The sequence below is a fragment of the Carassius auratus genome, chromosome 26 (genome assembly GCF_003368295.1).
Source record: "Carassius auratus strain Wakin chromosome 26, ASM336829v1, whole genome shotgun sequence".
NCBI lineage: Eukaryota > Metazoa > Chordata > Actinopteri > Cypriniformes > Cyprinidae > Carassius > Carassius auratus.
Window position 1 is genome coordinate 17,790,606 of NC_039268.1, and position 23,242 is coordinate 17,813,847.

At 35.9% G+C, this 23,242-nt stretch overlaps 2 protein-coding genes across 2 annotated transcripts; one reads left to right on the forward strand and one right to left on the reverse strand.

The window, feature by feature from the left end:
- The first annotated feature begins 160 nt into the window (after nt 1-160).
- Nucleotides 161-11,617, forward strand: LOC113044526 (serine/threonine-protein kinase/endoribonuclease IRE1-like). Its single transcript, XM_026204602.1, has 22 exons — nt 161-481; nt 2,133-2,250; nt 2,513-2,546; nt 3,379-3,451; nt 3,530-3,602; nt 3,863-3,985; nt 4,554-4,658; nt 4,773-5,040; nt 5,244-5,322; nt 5,399-5,552; nt 5,746-5,873; nt 6,408-6,536; nt 6,712-6,931; nt 7,214-7,304; nt 7,385-7,574; nt 8,621-8,720; nt 8,914-9,113; nt 9,258-9,405; nt 9,705-9,832; nt 9,909-10,032; nt 10,203-10,270; nt 11,026-11,617. Exons 1-22 carry the CDS (start codon nt 422-424, stop codon nt 11,194-11,196), a joined length of 2,784 nt encoding a protein of 927 aa, XP_026060387.1. The 5' UTR covers nt 161-421; the 3' UTR covers nt 11,197-11,617.
- Nucleotides 11,618-15,338: 3,721 nt separating this feature from the next.
- On the reverse strand, nt 15,339-20,251 carry plk1 (polo-like kinase 1 (Drosophila)). Its single transcript, XM_026204603.1, has 11 exons — nt 19,546-20,251; nt 18,720-18,888; nt 18,448-18,592; nt 18,202-18,295; nt 17,688-17,910; nt 17,466-17,532; nt 17,191-17,291; nt 16,899-16,976; nt 16,225-16,379; nt 15,949-16,131; nt 15,339-15,851 (listed from the first exon to the last, which is right to left on the reverse strand). The coding sequence occupies exons 1-11, from the start codon at nt 19,906-19,908 to the stop codon at nt 15,654-15,656; spliced, it is 1,776 nt and encodes a 591-aa protein (XP_026060388.1). The 5' UTR covers nt 19,909-20,251; the 3' UTR covers nt 15,339-15,653.
- Between the last annotated feature and the right edge of the window lie 2,991 nt (nt 20,252-23,242).

The following is a 23,242-nucleotide window of genomic DNA, read 5'->3' on the forward strand; positions in this document are numbered from 1 at the left end:
ATCGTCAGGGCCAAACTGTTATTGTTCCACGCGTTTTAAAATGACATGCCGTTTTCTCGAAGCTCCGCCTTTCAGGTCAAGCGCAGCGAGTGGCTATTGGTCAGACGCGCTGTCAATCAAACAAACATGGCCGTGCCTTCTAGTTTTCTACTGATTTGAGTGACATCACCAGTTCCGTCCCAACGCGGAAATGTGCAATATTTGTTATTATAATATAGGCTCAGTTGTCTGGCATGTTACAGACATATGCTGAACTGAAGCAGTACTGTAAGTGATTGAGTATGCCGCTGTGTAGTTTTTCCGGTACTTTGTGATTATGGCGTTTTGTTGTAGCCCTTTCGACCTCAGTGTATATTTACTGACACGGACCTAGAACACGCCGCAACTTTAACACAGACACACCTGGCAGATTCAAGGAGAAATGATGGACTGGAGGCATTCGCTGCTGCTGTTGCTCAGCTTGGCTGGAAACGTGTCACAGGTAAATTGGGGAAATGGACCGCATGTGTTTACCACTTCATGTTGCTGGTCTCTATAGGGAATGCACGGGGACATGGCTATGTGTTCGTCTATTTTTGGCTACGCAGAGGCGGGTGCTCTGAGGTTCTTGGAACGATATGCTAATTAAAAATAATAAATAAACAAGAATAATATAGAAATCACATATTATAATGATTTGATATTATTATACTGTTGTATTATAATTAAAAAGTAATGTAGTGAATTAACTATTAATAATGAATAAAGTTTGCGAGTCGGAATCATTTCACCGAATCGGTTCATTTGAACGAACGTATTCTAAAACCCGATTCACAGTTTCTTTAGTTATCGCTCAAAAGCGTCCCTTCGCAGATTTTTACATTTATTTTGAATTGAATTAGTTGTTGTTTTATATTATAGGTTTGATTAGATACTGTATGTCTAATGGTTTTTATGCACTACATCTGTGGTAACTATGTCATTTTTGTAAAAAATCCATTTTTGAAAAGTTTTATAATGGTATTGATAATACATAAGAAAACATTTGAATCAAATTAAATAATAATTATATTACTATTGTTTTTCCTTATATTGTTAACTGTATTATATATACCTCGCAGCTTAATTCCTAAACAAAGTGATCCAGTACAGTCAAGTGCTTGGACATTTTGTGACTCGTTTGGACAGGTTCATCGAAATGAATCAGCTCAAAAGACCGATCCAAGAAACACGTTTGGAAAAAGTTGGAAACACAACCCTATTAACAGAGCTTTTCAAGCTAATTTCAATTCGTATTCTTACAATAGTGTCATATTACCTGAGCCTGAGCACGAGACCTGCATAGGCGCGCGCTTAATAGGCTTTAGTTTGTACTGGAGAGCTCGCGCAATCCATGATGCATTGTTCCCAGAGCGGGTGCATGTGTGTTATAACAAGAATTTCCATGAATGTGTGAGAAAACAGAGTAGTGAGTTTTAAATGATGTGATGCTATATGATAATTTCTTTTGAACACTTACTGACCCATAATGTTTGTAGGCAGAGCTTCAGGTTTAGTTTGACCTGAGGTAATAATACCAGCTGTTTATGCTCTCAGGATGAATTATTGAAAATGTAAAGAATTGAATCCCCTCAAATTAATAATGATTGTATGGTTTAATGAAATAACAGCCTAATTATGCCATACAACAAGTACATTTCATAATTTATTTACTTTTTGTACTCATTGAAAGTTGTCATTCTCAGTCATATAATGTCAGGCAATTTTTTTTGGTAAATATAGGAGTGCCGTTACAAAGAAGGATATCCTGGTTACTAGCCGTTGACTGTTAACTGTGCTCTCTAACACAAACACACACAAACCTCTGAAGCTATGTTAGAGCGGACATCATATAGACATGATTTTTCGTAAATAACATATTTGCTATACACTCCCCACGAATCTAACTCTAACAGTCATGTTGTTGGCATTAGATTTAAAGCTAAACATGAGCTTAAAAATGTTGGCCTTCACAAGTACACCCACACATTCAGTCAGTCTCAAGAGGACACACTGGGGTATTTACGGATACATATCAGGTAGCGATTAGTTTTAAATAGTCTGATATCTGCAGTGTGGTGTGTGAAATGGTGTTTTACTGGTTTCTCTTTCAGTGTGAAGGAGGAAGTTCAGTCTCTCTCCCAGAATCCCTGCTCTTTGTTTCTACACTGGATGGAAGTCTGCATGCTGTCAGTAAACAGACAGGAGACATCAAATGGACACTAAAAGAAGGTGTGTGTGTGTGTGTGTGTGTGTGTGTGTGTGTGTGTGTGTGTGTGTGTGTGCGCGCGCATCTGCATGCATGTGCATTATGACAAATGATAAAAAAGAATATTGTCATTTTGTAGTGCTGTTTTGTCGCATTAAGACAAACATTTTGTTGTAACAAAATTGTTATTCCATGAGATATTTTTAAGAGTACTGTAATTACTGTACGTAGTATTACTATCTGCCAAACAACTTCCAGAATCATTTCACTTTCTCTCTCTTCTAGATCCCATCATACAGGTTCCTACATATTTCCAAGAGTAAGTGTTTAACAGCTTCAGAATCTAAATGAATCTACACTACTACATGATTAGGGTCGGTAAGATTTTAAAAAAAAAATGTTTTTAAAAGTCACTTATGCTCTCCAAAAAAATACAGTGAAGCACATTATAAACAGTAATATTGTTAAAATATTATTACTGTTTAAAATAAAACATTTCTATTTTACTTTGAACTGAAAATATATTTTAAAAATAAATAGAAATGTGTTATTCCCATGAGTGCAAAAATAAATTTATCGTCCGCCATTACTCAGTTTACTTAATTTCAGGGTTACATGATTCTAATGCAAACATTTTTGATTAAGTAACATTTCTTATTATTATCAATGTTGAAAACAGTTGTGCTGCCTAATTTTTAAATATTGCATTAAACCCTAAAACCATGATACAGTTTTTAGGATACTATAAATAATAGAAAGTACAGAAGAACAGCATTTATTTGAAACATAAATCTTTGGTAACATTATAAATGCTGTTATTGTCGTTTTCGAACAGATTAATCCATCCTTGCAAAAAAAAAAAGTAAATGTAAAATTAAATTAAATAACATCTTAGAGACCCCATGCATTTAAAAGATAGTATCTTGGATAAAATGTAATAACTTGATTTTTCTCTGAAACAACATTCTTTTTATAAATAACATCACTTAAGGCATGCAGGTTATTAGATACTATTACCACCAATAGCAAAATAAAAAGAAAATAATAATATTGATTGATTGTTTTAAAATTGCATTCAGGTCTGACACATTTCTGGTATATAATGCCCACCTTTATGATCCGATTTTAAGGCTGTCTGTTTCCTCTTGTAGGCCAGGCTTTTTACCGGATCCCAATGATGGCAGTCTGTATGTACTAGGAGGCAAGCGCAAAGAAGGTCTGATGGTGAGTGTCATGGGAAGGGCTGCGAGTGTGTTTGTCAGAGAGTCACAGCTCAGTCACTCATATGAATCTTCTCTGCAGAAACTCCCGTTCACGATTCAAGAGCTGGTCCAGTCTTCTCCCTGCAGGAGCTCTGATGGGGTGCTCTACACGGGTATATATGTCAGACATGTTTGTGTGTTTGTAACGTTTTTGGTGAAATCAGTGTTAAATATATGCACTTTGTGGTGCTTTTAAAAATAAAAGTGATTTCCAGCTCAGTATGATTTTTTAAAATTTGTGCAAATTAATAAAAGCTTAAAAGTCATGTACTAGTTTTGCTGAGCGAAACCCTGATAGCATGTACACACAATGATCTGTGAAAAGCTCCATGGCCTTGCACGCTCTCATTTATTGTGTTGTGTATTTTCCCAGGTAAAAAACAGGACACTTGGTTTGTGGTTGATCCTCAGACAGGTGAAAAACAGACGAGTCTAAGCACCTCTTCTTCGGACTCTATTTGCCCTTCTGCCCCTCTGCTGTACATTGGTCGCACAGGTCCGAACACACATACATGAACCTTCTCTTTATTATAACACCCTGAGTCATTCTGTAACACACACACATATTTTTCACAAAAGTTAAAGTAAAGAGAAAAATGTTAAAGGAAAAATATCAGATTTTTTTTTTTTTTTTTATTAAGTGTTTGTTAAACAGTGTTTTATCAACATTAGTAATAATAGGAAATGTTTCATGAGCAGCAAATCAGCATATTAGATTGATTTCTGAAGGATCATATGGCATTAAAGACTGGCATAATGATGCTGAAAAATCAGTTTTGTAAATTGAAGAGTTTATTTGCAAAAACAGATAACTCTCCAAAAATCATGTTTTTATGATGTTATCATGTTTTGTATTGTGGTTCATTGTGGTAATTAGCTGTTTAAATGTTGTAGTTATTTTTACTTAATCAAAACAACCCAACTGCAGTTTGACTGAGATTAATTGGAATGCACAATGAAAAATAATATTTTTTTTAAATTGTAATTATATTTCACAGTCTTACTGGACCCAAACTTTTGATTGGTTGGTTATGTGATGCATGTATCCACATGTATGTCTGCAGAATATATGATCACCATGTATGATACGAAGACTCAGGAACTCCGCTGGAATGCCACCTACAACGACTACTCTGCGCCTCACTATGATGACAAAAAATATGAATATAGTAGGTCCTTCACCACGCATGCACAGATTTTACAAGCCAGTCTATTGAATTTGTGAATGCGTAAGCATGTTGTTTTTGGAATTCATCACAACTGAGTGTGTCTGTGAATCACAGAGATGTCCCACTTTGCGTCCAGCGGGGACGGTCTGGTGGTTACGGTGGATCGGGACTCTGGTGAGGTGTTGTGGATGCAGAAGTTTGATTCTCCAGTAGCAGGGTTTTATTTATGGAGTCAGGACAGTCTGCGGCGAGCTCCTCATCTGACGGTCGCAACAGAAACCCTGCGTTACCTGACCTTCACTGCAGAAAACACACAGTCCCACACCATGAAGTGGGTCTACCAGTTCACAAAGGAGAACCACAGCACTAAGACTCAGCTAGTGTAAGACACTAGGCTTTAAAAATCCATTTATTTAAAGAGATGATTCATCACCCATTTTTTTTGTCATCATTTACTCACCCTTGCATGCCAAACCTGTATGCCTTAAAAGGCAGTTAACTATAAAACAATTCAAGTGATGATTAACTCATTATAAAGTAATATTTAAAAATTAATTATATATTCATGTGTGCATATTTTGATAGTCCTACTCTCTATGTTGGCAAGACGGACTCTCATCTGTATGCTTCTACCTCTCTTGTGCACAAAGGTGTGGCAATAGTGGTAAGTTTTGCAATCCATTTTTCAAAACCAACAGTAAAACTTTCTTCTTAATAACTATATCTTGTTCCCATGACAGCCAAAAGGTCTTACACTTGCACGCATTGAGGGGCCGATCACCGCTGGCGTTACAATGGGTAACGGGCGGCCTGAGTGTGAGATCACACCCAGCACTGATGTTAAATATCCACCAGGAAGCAGCAATTCCCTGCAGAATCAGTGGCTGCTGATTGGTACGCGTACATCAAAATACGTGCATGCATGTGCAGTGCTACAACTCCCCAGTTTAAGTTGTAGTTCAGCAGTTTCAGAAGTTTGTAACGTATATTAGACAAAAATATGCCCTAAAACTCTTCTAAAACTGCTTTAAAACAGTGGTGTATCTCTGTAAATGGTTAATGTTTGTGTGTGTGTGTGTGTGAGTAGGTCATCATGAAGTGCCTCCTTTGGCTCACACCACCATGTTGAGAGATTTCCCAGAGAACCTGCAGCGCTCTGGTGAAGTCATCCCACCTCGAGCTTCTGGCTCTTCTTTCCGTTCTCCCTCTCACCCAGTGAGTCCAGTGCACAATTCACTCAGAAATGAAAAAGTCTGCCATTTACTCACCTTCATGTTGTTCAAAGCCTTCATTATGTTATTTCTTTTGTTAAAAAAATTTAATTTACACTGTTATTTTCATAGAATGTCAAAAAAGGTAATAATATCATAAGTTACCTATACACTTAAGTACCATAGAAGTAATCTATGCAACTTTTGCCATGCCTTACATTCATATTAACGTTTATGCATTTTACAGACACCTTTATCCAGAGCAACCTATGAAATAAAAACAAAGACAATTTATCAAGGACACCACAATATTCGCAATATGCAATGGCAGTTTTATTTGACAACCATATAAGGAAGCAGTTTAGAGAAAAGAAGAAATGCATACAGTTAAAAAGCAATTGTGAGTGTGTAAATGCAACATGTAGATCGTGTCTATAGCAACTTTATAATTGGATGTAGATCGTTGAAAATCTCATGCATGATGAAATTGCAAGCGTTACGAACATCCAAGAACAAACTTGTCATCTTGTGTTCACAGTTGCCACCGGTAACGAAGCACAGCTCCTCCCCTGTGTTGCCAGACTCCTTGACCTCTGACCCCATGACTGTGCTGGTGGTGACGCTGCTGCTTGGAGCGTGGATTGCCTTCCTGCTAACACACAAAAGGGTTTGTAGTAGAGAGTTTATTTTAATATTTATAATTCAATTCAAGTTTATTTTTATGATAATATACATACTCATATATATGTATAAATAAAAATATGTATATAATATTTATATACGTATGTATGTAATATAAATAAACTGGCATAAAAACTGTTTGTTTTCCCTTTTTTAATCAGCCTGTCAAAAAATCCCAGACATCTGAGGAGCCAGTGGACTCTAACCCACTGCCAGTGTTGACCAATCAGAGCGCTAACACAGAACCCAGTGCCTTGCCCTCAACCTCATCTTACAACCACAACAACAGCCATTCAGAGAAGACCAGTTCTGTTGCATCCAATCAAACGCCATTCTCAAGCAAAGACTCCGCCCCATGTATGACAGCTGGCCAATCACAGAGTACGGAAGCTATGCTATCTCCATATCAACTGTTGAGCCTTATTCATGAAACACAAAAACACATTTCTGTGTAAATCCAATTAAATCCAAACTATTCTTTACCAAACTGTTGCTTTTACAACTGATTATAGGAATTATTTTCTTATTAAGTTCTGCTTATATCATTTTTTATTTGATCTAAATAAGCTTTTTAATTCATTTACACACCTATCTATGTTGTTCACTATAATATAAGCCTTTAGATATGTGTTTTTTAAATCGTGTTCAACTCATATTCTTCAGGTTATCAGCCTGACGTTGTGGGAGTTGGTAAAATCTCTTTCAGTCCTGCTGAGGTGCTGGGCCATGGGACAGCGGGAACCTTTGTGTTCCGGTGGGTTTTTATGGGTTGTAATAATAGTTTGGTGGGTTGGTTTCATCTTTACCTTTACTTCACTGGTGTTATACATGCAGGGGTGATTTTGACGGCCGGCGTGTGGCGGTAAAGCGTATTCTTCCAGAGTGTGTGGAGTTTGCAGAGCGAGAGGTTCAGCTCCTCCGTGAATCAGACGAGCATCCCAATGTCATCCGTTACTTCTGCACAGAGCGGGACAGACAGTTCACTTACATTGCCATAGAGCTGTGTGCTGCTACACTCCAGCAGGTGTGTTTCAGTGTGAGCATGTGTGTTACAACATAAAAGTTACTCAATTTCCTTTTCGCTGTTTCATCGTGATTCGTGAAGTCGATCTACATGAGGCAATAACATGAGAATTGTATCATTAGAATTTAAAAGTCAGTTAGGATTTAGAGTTAGGCTAGTTGCACAAAAACTATAATTTACTGTAACGTAGTCAAATATAATATACACATTTTTTTAGTATAAGTGATATACTATTATAGTATACTATTCATTAATATGTTAAATTAGCTTTTATATTTTAAGTTTTAATTTTAAAGTTTTAGTATATTTGTTTGTCTTTTTATTCGTTTTTTATTTCAGTTTTAGCTTTCAAAATTCTTAACATACTTTTGAATACATTTCTAATTAATGTGGTTATAGTTGTTTTATTTGAAATTAATATTTTATTAATAACACTTTAAAAGTGCATTTTAAAACAGCATTGAAACCATGTAGCCTTAACAAAATTGTTAAACCATGCATTGTTATTATTGTTTATAAGTTATTTCAGAATTATTCTTTAACAATTATAAGTTCAATAAGCTTTTATTTTATATTTTCTGTTTTAATTTTTGTTTAAACTTTAGTCATTTTGTATGTCATTTTTAGTTTTAGTAATTTGAATACTTTTTTAACATTCTTTTTGTCTAATTAAGTATTTATTTCAGCTTTGAGTTACAAAGCACTTGATAACAGTAGCAAAAACTAGTTAGATTTATGCTTAAATTGTAAGATGCATTCTCTGACAAGGGGCATTCTCTTCATTTTTAAAGATGGTTTAAGGATTGAGATATTTCTACTAAAAAGCAAGACAAAAACTATAATTATGAATTAGGCTTTTGCAATATGCCACTACAAAAACAACATCCCTACTGTACTGTGCTGTATTTTCTAACTGTATAACCACACTTTGTTATTTATTTTCATAATAAATATTCATGAATAATATTAATATTACTATAATCAACTCTCATTTAAAGCTGTATTATAACTGATTTGTTTCCATGCACCTTCTGTTTTGTATGTAGTATGTGGAGGACCCAAGCTGTCCTTATTCAGACCTGAACCCAGTGTCCCTTTTGGACCAGACTATGTGTGGCCTCAGTCACCTGCACTCCCTCAATATTGGTGAGTCACCATTGCCATAGCAATGATTCTTATCATATCTTCCTTCCTGTAACGTCTTAAAAATGCACATGGAAGTATTGCATTGCACTAATGTTTATTAATTGCTATTGAGTACCTGGATGCTGATGGCATACATGCACGCAAGCAGACGGCCCCACCGTCATTTGTAATTGCATGTCCCTTTTGTACTCAGTTCACAGGGATTTAAAGCCACGGAATATTTTGCTCTCTCTCCCGGGGGCGTTGGGTCGAGTCCGGGCAGTGATCTCAGATTTCGGCTTGTGTAAGAAGCTTCCAGATGGTCGCCATAGTTTCAGCCTACGCTCTGGAATACCGGGAACCGAAGGCTGGATTGCCCCTGAATTACTCATAAATGCTCCAAAAGGGAACCCTGTATGTCCCGTAGACATGCATAAAACACACACATCACATGTTCAGTTTAAAAAAACAGATATTGTGCTCTACTGAATTTTAAAAGCTTACTAAATATGATATATTTTGTATAAGTCTCCTTTCCCTTCTTTTTTCTGTCTTTAGACAAGTGCAGTGGACATATTTTCGGCTGGATGTGTGTTTTATTATGTGACGTCCAAAGGACAGCATCCGTTTGGTGACACTCTGCGGCGTCAAGCTAATATTCTCTCTGGAGTCTATAACCTCGACCACTTTATGGAGGATATACATGGTTTGTGAATTTATTAATGCATGTGTACTTTTGCCTTGAGAAGTGTTCTGATTTTGTGTAGACAATGTTATCATGAAGTTAAATGTAGAAAATGGTGTGTGTGTGTGTGTGTGTGTGTGCGCGCGTGTTTTATGAATAAAACCATATTATTTGCCCATTTAAATTTTTTTAGCATTGACTAATAACAATGTGGTTTTGCAGATTAAAAGGTTTCAATTAATAACTTAGATAAAAAATTTCATCAGTTATGTGTATGCACTGAAAAAAAAACGTTTTTCTGGTTGTTTTGGTGTTTGTAGAGGATGTGATTGGCAGAGATCTGATTGAGCGGATGATCAGTGCTGAACCGGAAACCCGTCCTTCGGCAGCGTCCGTCCTCAAACATCCTTTCTTCTGGAGCCCAGAGAAACAACTGCAATTCTTTCAGGTGTGTGTTTGTGTGTGCGTATTCAATGAAGGGTCCAGTGAGAAAGTGCAGTGCTGAAGTTGTTCTTTGGCTCTAGGATGTCAGTGACAGAATAGAGAAGGAGCCAGCAGATAGCGCTATAGTGGCCCGTCTAGAAAACTCTGGCAGATCTGTGGTAAGAACCAACTGGAGGATGCACATTTCAGCACCACTGCAGACTGGTAAGCACTGCCAGCTACCATTACAAAAAATACTGTAACATTTTTATTTTAGAGAAATATTGAATAAAATGTGGAATGTTTTAAGGCATATGAAATGAAAATGGTTTAAAACGTGTTTATTTATATATGTATATTTGCTTGTCTAATATCAATCTTTTTCCATCTGGCAGATCTTAGAAAATTTCGCACATATAAAGGAAACTCTGTGAGAGACCTACTAAGAGCAATGAGAAATAAAGTAAGTGTTATGTGTTTTTACATATAAAATGTTTTGCATAGAAAAGTGAGTAATCACTAAAATAACTATTAACATTGCACTTACTATAATATAATATAATATACACTATCATTCAAAAGGAGTCTGTAAGATTTGTAAAATACTGTTGAAAGTTGAAAAACTTCAGACATACAGTAAAAACTGTAATATTGTGATTTTTTTTCTGTTAAAATGCTTTAATATATTTTAAAATATAATTAATTCCTATGATTGAAAAATCATTTTCACCTTCACTTTAATCAACTGAATGCATCTTTGCTGAAAAATAAATAATAATAAAAAGAAAAATAGGTGACAAACATTTGAATGATAATAATATAATGTTTTCTAATATATTATAATATAATGTTTAAAAGTTGGGGTTGGTAAGTTTTTAATGTTTAAGTCTCTTATGCTCATCAAGGCTACATTTATTTGATAAAAAAAAAGGTAAAACAGAAATATTGTAACAAATCATTATATTTTAATAAATGTAAAAATATAATTTATTCCTCTGTTGGCAAAGCTGAATTTTCATCTTGATTTTAATTTGCTGAATAACAGTATTCTTTTATTTTTTATTTTTTTAATTGTACTGCCCCCAGACTTGTGAACCATAATTATAATTATAATTATAATTATAATGTAATGTAATGTAATGTAATGTTATAGATTAGAATAGAATAGAATGTGAAGCCTTCTGTAAAAATCTGAAATCTTGTAATGTCTTTCAACAGAAACATCATTATCATGAGCTCCCACCAGAGGTTCAGACAGCTCTGGGTGAAGTCCCCGATGGCTTCGTGGCATATTTTACCTCCCGTTTCCCTCGGTTACTGCTTCACACGCATTCAGCGCTTGGCATCTGTGCCTCCGAGAGACTCTTTCACCCATACTACCACCACTGAACATCCACAGAGACATGCTTGTTTGTTCCTACGCTGGACAGGAGACGAAAAGTAAGATCCTTGAGGAAACAGAGACCTTGAGGACTCTGTCAGTGTATAATTCTGAACTTCAGAACTGTGAGCACATTTCGTTCCTAAACATCAAACTGGACTTGCTGAATTAAATGTAAAGCTTTTTATGCTTTTACAGAAACAGGTTTTATAGGTTAGATTAACCAAACAAGTTACTGAGTGGGCTTTTATTAAGGGCTTTTACAGAGCTGCCATTGTTTGCTGCTGGTTTTATCATATCAAACAAATAGCAAAGAAATAAAAAGGCCATATTTTCTGATGAGTTGACATCAGCCAGTAGATTGGCATGTGTTCTACCATTTCTGTCAGTTTTGTTTATTTTAATTCTGACTTTTACCACACAGGATTACTGCATCACCAACTGACTACTTATATTCTTATTAGGTAGAAAGTTAAAGGAACACTCCACTTTTTTTTTAAATAGGCTTTTCTTTTTTTTATTTCCAACTCCCCTGTAGTTAAACGGGCCTAGAAAATCACAACTTTTCATTTTCCGTTGGCCTTAGTACACAATGTAAATACAGAATGTCAAGTTTTAAACCGGAATAATATTGAAACTCTTTGGTCATTTTTTAGCAAGATGCTAATGGTCTAATTAAATTCAATGAGCTATGCTAAGATAAGCGTGCTACCGCCAGACCCGGAGATCGGCTGAATGGATTCTAAAATTGTAAAACTCAACTCTTTAACTTTAGGGGATTCGAAAATGAGCCTATTTTCAAAAAAAGTGGAGTGTTCCTTTAAGTATTTTCATAATAAAGTTTCTTAAAGGGATAGTTCACCACAAAAGTTTAAAAAGGGGGTGAAAAAAAAAAACATAAATGTGACCCTGGACCTCAAAACCAATCTTAAGTGTATATTTTCTCAAAATTGAGATTTATACACCATCTGAAAGCTGAATAAATAAGCTTTACATTTATGTATGGTTTTTTAGGACAATATTTGGCCGGGATACAACTATTTGAACATCTGGAATCTGAGGGTGCCAAAAAATCTGAATACTAAGAAAATCGCCTTTAAAGTTGTCCAGATTAAGTTCTTAGCAATGCATATTACTAATAAAAAATTACGTTTTTATATATTTACAGTAGGAAGTTTGCAAAATATCTTCATGGAACATGATCTTTACTTAAAGGGATACTCCACCCCAAAATGAAAATTTTGTCATTAATCACATGTCGTTCCAAACCCGTAGAACAGGGATAGGCAACTCCAGTCCTGGAGGGCCACTATCCTGCAGAGTTTAGCTCCAACTCTAATTAAACACACCTGAAGAAGGCAATCAGTGTTTTCGGGATTACTAGATAGATACCGGCAGGTGAGTTTTTATGAGAGCTGAAGCTAAACTCTACAGGACCAGAGTTGCCTATCCTGCTGTAGAAGCTAAATTCGTCTTCAGAACACAATTTAAGATATTTTGGATGAAAACCGGGAGGCTTGAGACTATACCATAGACTGCCAAGTAAGTTACACTGTTAAGGTCCAGAAAAATATGAAAGACACTGATGTCCAACTGCCATCAGTGATTCAACCTTAACATTATGAAGCAATGAAAATTACAACTTTATTCAACAATTCCTTTTTCAATATTCTCCTCTGTTTCTCTTCATATCGCCGTATGCTGCGTATGCTTTTCTATATCAGCCGCTCCACAAGGATGCACTGTTATCTTTTAAATAAAAGCTAAATACACGTAGAAACAGCTCATGCTTGTGGTGTGGCTGACACAGAAGAGCGTAGGCAGTTTGAGTGATGTGGAGAGACACAGAGGAGACTGTTGACAGGAATTGTTGAATAATGTCATTATTATTTGTTTTATTTGGGTACAAAAACTATTCTCGTTGCTTCATAATGGTATGGCTGAATCACTGATGGCAGATGGACAAATCTGATGATGCTTTTCATACTTTTCTGGACCTTGACATTGTAACATACTTGGCAGTATGGGACAGTCACAAGCCTCCCGGTTTTCATCCAAAATATCTTAAATTGTGTTCCAAAGACGAACAAAGCTTTTATGGGTTTGGAACAACATGGGGGTAAGTGATTAATGACTTTTATTTTAGATTTTTGTCATAGAATAAAAATCTGTAATTTTGACCCATACAATGTTTTCTTGGCTATTGCTACAAATATACCCCAGAGACTTAAGACTGGTTTCGTGGTCCAGGGTCACATATGTGGTCCATCTTGTGCAGGATATTCATATTCAATACCTTTGTGTGAGAAACAAATAATGAAATACATTTTGGGTGAACTATTCCTTCAGCCAGTTTAGATGCTTAAAGAATGATAAAAGCCAGCAAAACGTCCACTGATATTTGCAGATTTATGACAACATTTCATAATTAGACTTAAAAAACTAGTTTGTCTGTCATATTATACACCACGTGTATATGCATATGTATTTTTGTGATTCAGATACATTGGGAATGGGATTTTTTTCTTTTGATTTTGCTTTGTGTGGCTACATTTTTGGATCCTCCACCTCACATTGCATCTTCATCCTCATCTCTCAGTGTTACAGCTTTAAAACCAAATATTGTGAAGCATTTTACAGCCTGCTGTACACTAGTTTTATACTGCTAGTTTTAAACATGTATTTTTATAAATTAAGTGTTGAGGATTTTTGCCACTGGAAATATTCACTGAATGTGGAAATACTAGTGCCTTTGTTTTTCTACCCAGTGAAGATTAAATGTATTTGCCATAAAAATCTTTGGAACTATTTTTGGCACAAATTATAAACTCTTATACTTGATTCAGATTATTGTTGTTATGGATTTCCATGTCACTGGATACTGTGTTAATTACATGTTACTTAACAAAACACACAATGGTATTACCGTTGTACAAAAATGTGGTAGTGCTATACTTTTTTGTGCCATTTTATTACAGCATCTACAACAGACTTATAGTCAACTACATGAAAAATGTTTGAAACCTAAAAATGAAACTAACTGCCCTGCAAAACATTATGGAGTGATATAATCTTAAATAAACTGTACCTTTAAGCATTTGATTGCATTGCTCTACATTTTCTCAGCTGTTGAATTCAATCCATTATGTTGTGGTAAGCTGTTATTGTGTAAATGTGCTTAATGTTTAAATCATTTGTCAGCTTTGTAATGGCCATCTTTATTCTTAATATAAGTGGTCTTGGTGACAGATGCAAATGGCAAGCTCAAAAACATTAAAAAAAGATTTGTTCATGTGCAGTGGCAATGTAAATAAACACTACCAAAGAGGACATAGAGTTACTTCATTAAGATGTAGAGAAGTAAGTACCTTCAATCTTCCTCATGGTTTCCCCCAAACATTGTCTTATTTGCACATGCTGCCGTAAAAAATAAATGTTTGCATTTAGCAGACGCTTTTATCCAAAGCAACTTACAGTGCATTCAGGCTAACACTTTTAACCTAACGTCTGTTCCCTGGGAATCAAACCCACAACCTTTTGCACTTTTAATGCAATGCTCTAACACTGAGACACAGGATCACTAATACAATAATGTAACATATGCTTCAGGTTATTGAGAACATGCAAGGCTATATTTCATAGATTTAAAACCTCATATTTTCATATATTTTTATAGATTTTAAAACAATTTATTCCTGTGATGCAAAGCTGAATTGAATTTTCAGCATCATTACACCAGTGTCACATAATCCTTAAGAAATCATTAAGATATGCTGATCAAGAAATGTATAAACATGGAAAACTGTTTTACATCTTACATCTTATTTTTTTTCCTCAAGGATATTCTATGAATTTCCAAAGAGCAACATTTATTTGAAATCAAAATCTTTCATAATTTTATAAAGTTTGTTTATATACTGCTATATGGATTTTTTTTATTTTTATAATTACTAAGCCCTAACAGTATAAAGTAGCATATTAAGTTACAGCAACTCAACATGAAACAAGTAGAATATTGAAATAAAGGATTGATAGATAGCAAGGTTTCATGTTTGATTTAAAAACACTAAAGACTTATTTTCAGGACACTTACATTTTAATTAAACTCAGTTATAAACATGTATATCATTAACAGTATCTAACAATCAAAATGTCTCTAAAAAGATCTTTATTTTGGAAAACCAACTCATTTCAAATATTCTCTTACACATTAAAAGATTAACGTCCGAAAGCTTTTATACAAAGAACAGTCAAAAGGTAAACAGACAAGTTCTAAAATATTAAAACATGTACAAGAGCATTCACATGATACAGCGAGCTGGCATGGTCATAAACTCCCCAACCCAGAAAAACAAGTGATAGTATAGGAGTAAACAACAGATCCGCAGGAGGAAGTCCTGGTGTAGAGCCCAAAAAACTGACAAGTTTGATCTCATAAAGCTATACATATTGTGATGTCAGTGGATTAACGGGCTGATGTAGCGGTGCTTTTGCAGGCCATGAGCTTTTCTACCATGTTACGAGCATAGCGCAAACGGCTGGCCAACTCTTTACAGCACCCAAACTCCTCAATTAAACTCATCTTATAGGTGTAGAACTCCCGCTTCTCATTGATGTACGTCACTGCACCCATCAAGGGACACAAAATAAGCTTAGTGTGGTCCTGTAGAACACAAAGAGAAAATGATGAGTTCGGATACCTCTGTATTTTGTTTGACATCACAAGTACTAGACCCATTTCAAACATGGTAGGTTCTGACCTGGAAGAAGTTGATCTGCACGGTTCCATTGCTCAGGTGTAGCACTATGGCGCTCTTTGTGCGGAACCAATGGCGGAGGTAAGGCAACCGGATCAGTTCATCCCCATCACGTGGCGTTATGTTTGCCCCGGCCTTCAGCAAGTGCTCGCTCATGTAATTCCTGAAGTACTTGAGGAGCGTAATCTACACCAGAAAAAGATTTTTATTTTATAAGCAAACCTGAAACAGAGAATTATGGAAGTCATTCGCGGTGTTATATTTCCAGTGCACACAGACCTTTTTGGAGAGTGCAGAAGGGTAGGAGCGAACACTGAGGTAGGATTCTGCAGAGTTGCGGTCGATGTACTGCAAACTGTCACCGTCAGTGTACATGATCAAACGGGTGGAATCATTGAACAGAACGCCTACGCTGTTATCACACAGCTGGTAACCTATGAAGGGGAAAAGAACATTATACAAATGAATAATAAATGCAAAAGTACAAATATGGACAATATTTTTGGAAAGCATGCAAGTAGCATCATTCATCACCCAAAGCTACAAATGACATGTGCGCACATAATTGGTTATCACAGTTTATGCATGTTTTCTTACCAAATGTAGAAACCCACCTCAAATGAATATTGTGCGGCGTGCGCATATTAAGACTTTGCACATTCCTTTAAACTAAACTGCAGCTAGCAGTAGTTATCTCTACAAATTTAGCCAAAAACCTAAAATAAAGGTTTCACTAATTAGGGCAATTGAAATGTGATCTCAGACAATAAATTTTACCAGTTACTGTAAAGTTCTTCAGCAATGAGTAACTTTATTTTTTTATAAAGTGAAGAGAGTTCACATTGCTTACAAGTTTGCCTTTTGTAGATCATCCACATTATGTGCACAAAACAGATGCATCAGAGAAAAATGCTAATTATACAGTTTGCGTGTGTATGTGGGGGGGGTCTTACCAAGGCCATATTTGTCAGAGTAGTCGACCCATTTACTAATCCAGAAGATAGGTATACATGCAGGGTCCTCTGCTTCCTCTATATAGGAAGAAAAAAAATTTCATTGCATTGTGCTCATCAATAGTTTGAACAAAGCCACAAAAATATGTGCTGACTGGTGTTTATGTTCAAATGCACAAAGTACAGTTTTATAGATTCTTGCTGTTACAGTAGCTCCTGCTCTCATTTCCATTCAAATACAGCCACAAGTTCAACCCTTCACTGGCACGATGCAGAAAATCCATGTGGTTACCTTGTCTAATAAAGTCTCTCTCAGATGGCCTGGCCGTGTTGAGGCTGGCCAGCTGCTGCAGCATGTCACTTAGATGAGTGTCAGGTTGTTCAACTCCATCCCTGTACAGAACAACAGATAAGACCATTAAATACAAATGGATGCAAGTCAGTTTTTACAATTATATTAAAATCCTGGTTTTGATACTATTTTCCAAATGCATGTACCAAACCATCTATATCTATATATTTCTATATCTAAAAACAGCGGCAGGTATCTACATAGATAAAACTGACCTTTGCTGAAGATCTTCACTTTGTGGCTGCTCCATTTTCCCCATTTTCTCAATAGGACTATCGGTTCCTTTGCACACAGAAGATAGATTACAGGCAACTTGAAAGTTTGAAATATTTCTGAATGACAAGATTTTCAGTGGAGGGACACGGTGTTGAACTCAAACACAGCTGAGCCAAATTACAAGATAAGAGTTTTAAAAATAGATTTTTCTATACACATACCTTTATTAAGTGACGAGAGGGGTTTGCGAAGGAGGGCGGGATCCAGGCTGGAGGGGGCGATGGAGAACCTGGGAGGTACAGTGAGACAGGAAGTGGGCAGCCGCAGAGGCGCATAACCAGAGGTGAAAAACTCATCAGTGAGCAGCTCGGACACTGAAGGTCTGAGCATCGGGTCAGCGTGCAGCATCCGACGAATCAGAGCAGCAGCAACTGGATTAATGTGCTAAACAATAAAAAAAATAAAAAAAAACATGTTGCAATAAGCCAACAATCTGGCAAGATTCAATTTATAATTACTTTAAACATTTAACAATAGAAAGTACAAAATCTAGCAAGTTGCCTACCTAAATTGAATTAACCACAATTAAATGATTAAACATTAGAAGCTTTACTTTTTTTAAACTTTTTTTTTTATGAAAAAAAAAAGAAACCGTTCACAATGGGCACAAAAGGATTTTCATTTCATGCCAGCATCCAAGTACAACAGGTGAAGTCCTGATGCAAAGATACATACTCTAGGAACAGCGTACTCATTCTTCTTGATTCTGATGTAGGTCTCCTTCAGACAGGACGTCTCAAATGGTGGCTTGCCAACCAACAGTGTATATCTAATGGACATATTACATCTCCATCAGCAATCGCACATGCACAGTTAAAAAAAATTAATCCTTATGCAAGGACAGAATTTCATTAGAGATCATGTTTTATGAAAATCTACATCAAATGCTTCTATGGTTGTTTGGTTTAACACTGGACTTACAGAATGCATCCCAGTGACCATACGTCTACTTCGAAGCTGTGGCCTTTCTTGCAGAGCACCTCTGGGGCTATATAGTTCGGCGTGCCACACAGGGTCTTCTTTCTCTCTCCATCAAACTCGATCTTAGTGGCCAAACCAAAGTCACCTAAAAAAGGAGAAATGGTACATAGTCTTGATTTAAAAAAATAATAAAATAAAATAAAAAATAAAAAAGGTCAGGGGTTAAAAAAAGAAAAAAAAAGTAATGCAACAACAATTATTTTTTTCCTCACCAATTTTCACATCCATGTCATCATTGAGGAATAGATTTCCAAGCTTGAGATCACGGTGGATGACCCGATTGTTGTGCAAGTACTGACAACCCTGGATAGTCTGGCGCATGAAGTATCTGGCCTCAGGCTCCGTCACTGCCTTCCTCCGCTTGTGCAATTCAAGGAGAGACTATATGGAAAGAAAGAAAAAATAAAGCACAAAAGTATGGAGCGGACGGGAACTTCAAACAAACTTCTTTAACTCCAGTTCCATCACATAAAGGACAAAGGAATAAAATAATTTGCCAAAAACCTTCAGGATAAACAATTTCTTATTTCAGACTTCTTGGGGGGGGGGGGGAAAGAAAATAAATATGGTGGGATTTGAGGATTATTTGAATTTACAGAATCTGAAAGAAAGAAAAGTTATAAAAACAAAAAAAAAGGTATAATAAATTATTTGTAAATTAATTATAAAATCTGGTAGAATTGGCATTAGTAGAAGTGAAAACAATAAGATGTGTGTATTATTGATCGTTTTCATTTCTGACACAGTTCGTTTTAAACAACGATGTCTCCGAGAAACACAAAATCAACTGACGTCACATCCTCCAGTTTAAAATCCACCAGCGGCGTAAGGGAGAAAGTTGAAGAAGTTTAAGTTTAGATATAACGTTTACAAAACATTTAACGTTACGTTTTGAAAGAACACAGTAATTACCGGTTACTCTTAGCAGAATGTGGTTATTTTAACGAGTTAAGTTTGAAGCGCTGTAATCTACTATCAGCCATGACAGGAATACCGACCGTTGACGGTCTGTTTTCAAATCGGTTTCCCTGATCTTACCCGTCTCCGGCAGATTTCCAGCACCACGTACACAAAGTCATCATCCTCAAAAAAGCCGTGAAATCCCACGACGTGTGAGTTATCGAGACTCTTGTGAATGGCGATTTCTGTGCTCATTTTCTCTTTCTGGTGCGGCTTCAGTAGCATTGACTTAGGCACCACTTTCCCTGCGAAAACCTCCTTTGTGTCCATATCTGTGATTTCGTAGCATTTCGCAAATCCTCCCTTTCCCAGAAAGCGACCTCGCATGTATCTCTTCATGGTTCTGGGATCCACCAGAATGTCAGGAATCTCTTTCAAAGGAGCAGATTTGGGGTCGACGTGACCCGATGGCTTCGCCGTCTTTGCGATTGCAGCGCTCATCGTTGCACGCTTTACGAGACGATTCAAGTCGAATAAGGAAACCTAAAGTCCTGAAAAATAAATAACTGAGTCGAAGTTCCTTGCTCCTTTCTTCTTTATCCCGAAAAGCACGCATGCAATTCACCAGTCATCCACATCCGCTGCGAATTACATTCAAATAATAACCCCAACAATTTGAAAACCTACAATATACACGCTGTATTATCTAAAAGATGTATATTTGCCGCACTGAATCACGCATCAGTAGGATTTCGCTGATAAGAATGAAATTAAACGGGCATAAAGTCTGTGCGTCGGCCCGCTGCTCAGATGGGAATGCAGTGAGTCACTGCTACTTTTTGAATTGTGCTCGATTCGTTATCGCCGCCTCTGATTGGCTGCTGCGATTTAAATTCTGACCAAACACAGCGAAGCATCATGGGACTCGGCGTGCGCGTTCGGAAAAACTTTACTTGTGTTCTTTGGATGTTTAACTTTGGGGAAACTTTACACACCGTTAAATAGTTTTCGTATGGATTTAATTTTATGATTTATAACATGGATTATACGTTGAATCTCTATGGGGTTTATTGAGTCTCTATGGGGTATAAATAATATTCAAAGTCCACTAACTTGTTATCATTTAATTTAATGTATTTAATTAAATGTAAATTATTTATATTATAATTTAAACAACCACATTTAGTAATAATAATAAATAACGAAATAAATAAAAATCACCTGAAGATAAATTGCTATATTTTATTTTCTCATGTCATATACAGCTAATCCTTTGATTTTGTACATTGTTCGGTTTGTTTAATTATGCCGCATGTGCCCTCTTGGGTTTGTAAACACATTCATTCAAGCACGTGTGCTTAAAGTCTGTTTAGTATCTAACCTCGAAAAGTAAATAATTTTGCTCTAGTTTTTAATCTAACCATTTATCACGTGCTTTTAACACTTTGTGTATCTTTGGGTATTTATGTGTGTGCAAATGGTCAAATGAGGGCACGTTTTAGCTTGCGGAGGGGAAAAATACCAAGTTACCTATCATTACACACGTTTTTATGTTTGTACAAGTGTGGGTGTGAGTAGAGGAGAGAAAGCAAGATAAACACAAAGTTTGCCCTTGTGATACAAAACCAAAACAGTGTTACAAGGTCAGGAAGCAGTAACAAACAATGATATATATATATATATATATATATATATATATATATATATATATATACCATTCTTAGTATTTATTTTAGTGTCTTATTCAATATTCTATTCATGATATTTAACTATTTCTAACAGACTTAAAATTAATAACGATCTTCTAAATAAATTGAAATGAAAAAATAAATTATGCAAATGTTTTTTTCTTCATATAATCAAACCATTAAAGAGAAGACATGACTTAAATTATCTGTGTGGGTGTTTTTTGAGAGCATTTCTGTGTCTGTGTGAATACTGTGAAGTGTTTCCTAATAAGGTTGTTTACTGTTTTTCATGAGTGTCTTTCTCACTCTCCTGCTCACGATTTTCTCTTGACTAGTCCATTCACAAATGCATGCATGCACCCACCCACTGTTTCCTGATTAAAACACTACAATTGTCACTATAAAAGGTTGTCATGGCAGTTAGATAATTTTAGCATATATAAAAAGGTGGGTTGCATGGATGCAAGGAAGTACTTCATGTTTGCATAAAACATGTCAGCCTCCTTGAAAGCTGAATAAATTACACATAGGCTATATTAAACAGTTCCAAAATACATCAACCTACAAAAAGTCACATGGTCAGCAACTGCTGGGACTAACATTATTACTGGCATACATGCTGTATTTATTTAGTGATTAAATGTTTATACCATTTATTTTTACATTTGTTTAATTTTGCTACCATTGGATTTTACTTTTGTGTTTAGTCAGTCATTATTGTAGATGTGGCTGTAAATATTATTTTTACTTGTACATATATAGCTATTATTTTGTCCACTGGCCTGTTTATAAATAAATATAATATTATATATTTTAAGAGGTGACAAAGAAATGAAGCAAGGAGAGCAGCAATGTGTTCAGATGGAAGATGAGCTTTTATTCATAATCTGCTTTGGATAGTTCTGGAACAAAAAAGTTGATATGCCACAACTAATGAATTCATTGGTTACACAATTGGCTATTATAATGCATTGATTCACTTTTTCTTCTTTTTAAATAAAATTAAATTTATGCATTCAGCGGATGCGACTTAAAGTGCATTCAGGCAAAACAATTTTTACCTAACATTTATTTCACATTTCAGTTTTTGAAGCACTGAAGGAATAGTTCACCCAGATAAGTTTGTTTTTCGGTCATCTCTGCATTGGATGGGTGCCGTCAGAATCAGAATTCAAACAGCTTATAAAACATCACAGTAATTCACACAACTCCAGTTCAATGTCTTGTGAAATGAAAAGCTGTGTGTTCCTTATTACCAAGTTAATCCGTTTGCCACAGTCCATTTCAAATGAGCCCTGGCCCTGAGAAAACACCTGCGCTTTCTGGATCGTGTTTAGATATGGCTTCTTTTTTGACCTATAGAGATTTAGCCGGCAACCGACAATGTTGTCTGGAAGTATTCATGAGCCCATGTTGTGATTTCCATTACAGTAGCATTCCTGTATGTGATGCAGTGCAGTCTAAGGGCCCAAAGATCACGGGCATCCAGTATGCTTTTCTGGTCTTGACCCTGATGCACAGAGATTTTTCCAGATTCTGTGAATCTTTGGATGATATTATGCACTGTAGATGATGATAACTTCAAACTTTTTGCAATTTTTCTCTGAGAAACTCCTTTGTGATATTGCTCCACTATTTTTCGCCGCAGAATTGGGGGAATTGGTGATCCTCTGCCCATCTTGACTTCTGAGAAACACTGCCACTCTGAGAGGCTCTTTTTATACCCAATTATGTTGCCAATTGACCTAATATGTTGCAAATTGGTCCTTCAGCTGTTCCTTATATGTAAAATTAACTTTTCTGGCCTATTATACCTGTCCCAACTTTTTTTTGAATGTGTAGCTCTCATGAAATCCAAAATATTTGGATTTATTTGGCATGACATTTCAAAATGTCTCACTTTCAACATTTGATATGTTATCTATATTCTATTGTGAATAAAGTTTATGAGATTTGTAAATTATTCCATTCCTTTTTTACTCACAACTTGTACAGTACAATTTTGTTTGTAAATTATGGACTCGTGTTTTGGCCAAAAGCAACAACTTAAAGCTGCAGTAGGGAACTTTTGACGCTCTAGCGGTTAATAAACAGAACTGCTTGCGTCTTGCGGAAGAACATCGTAGCCGGAACTACTTCTCTCTGTT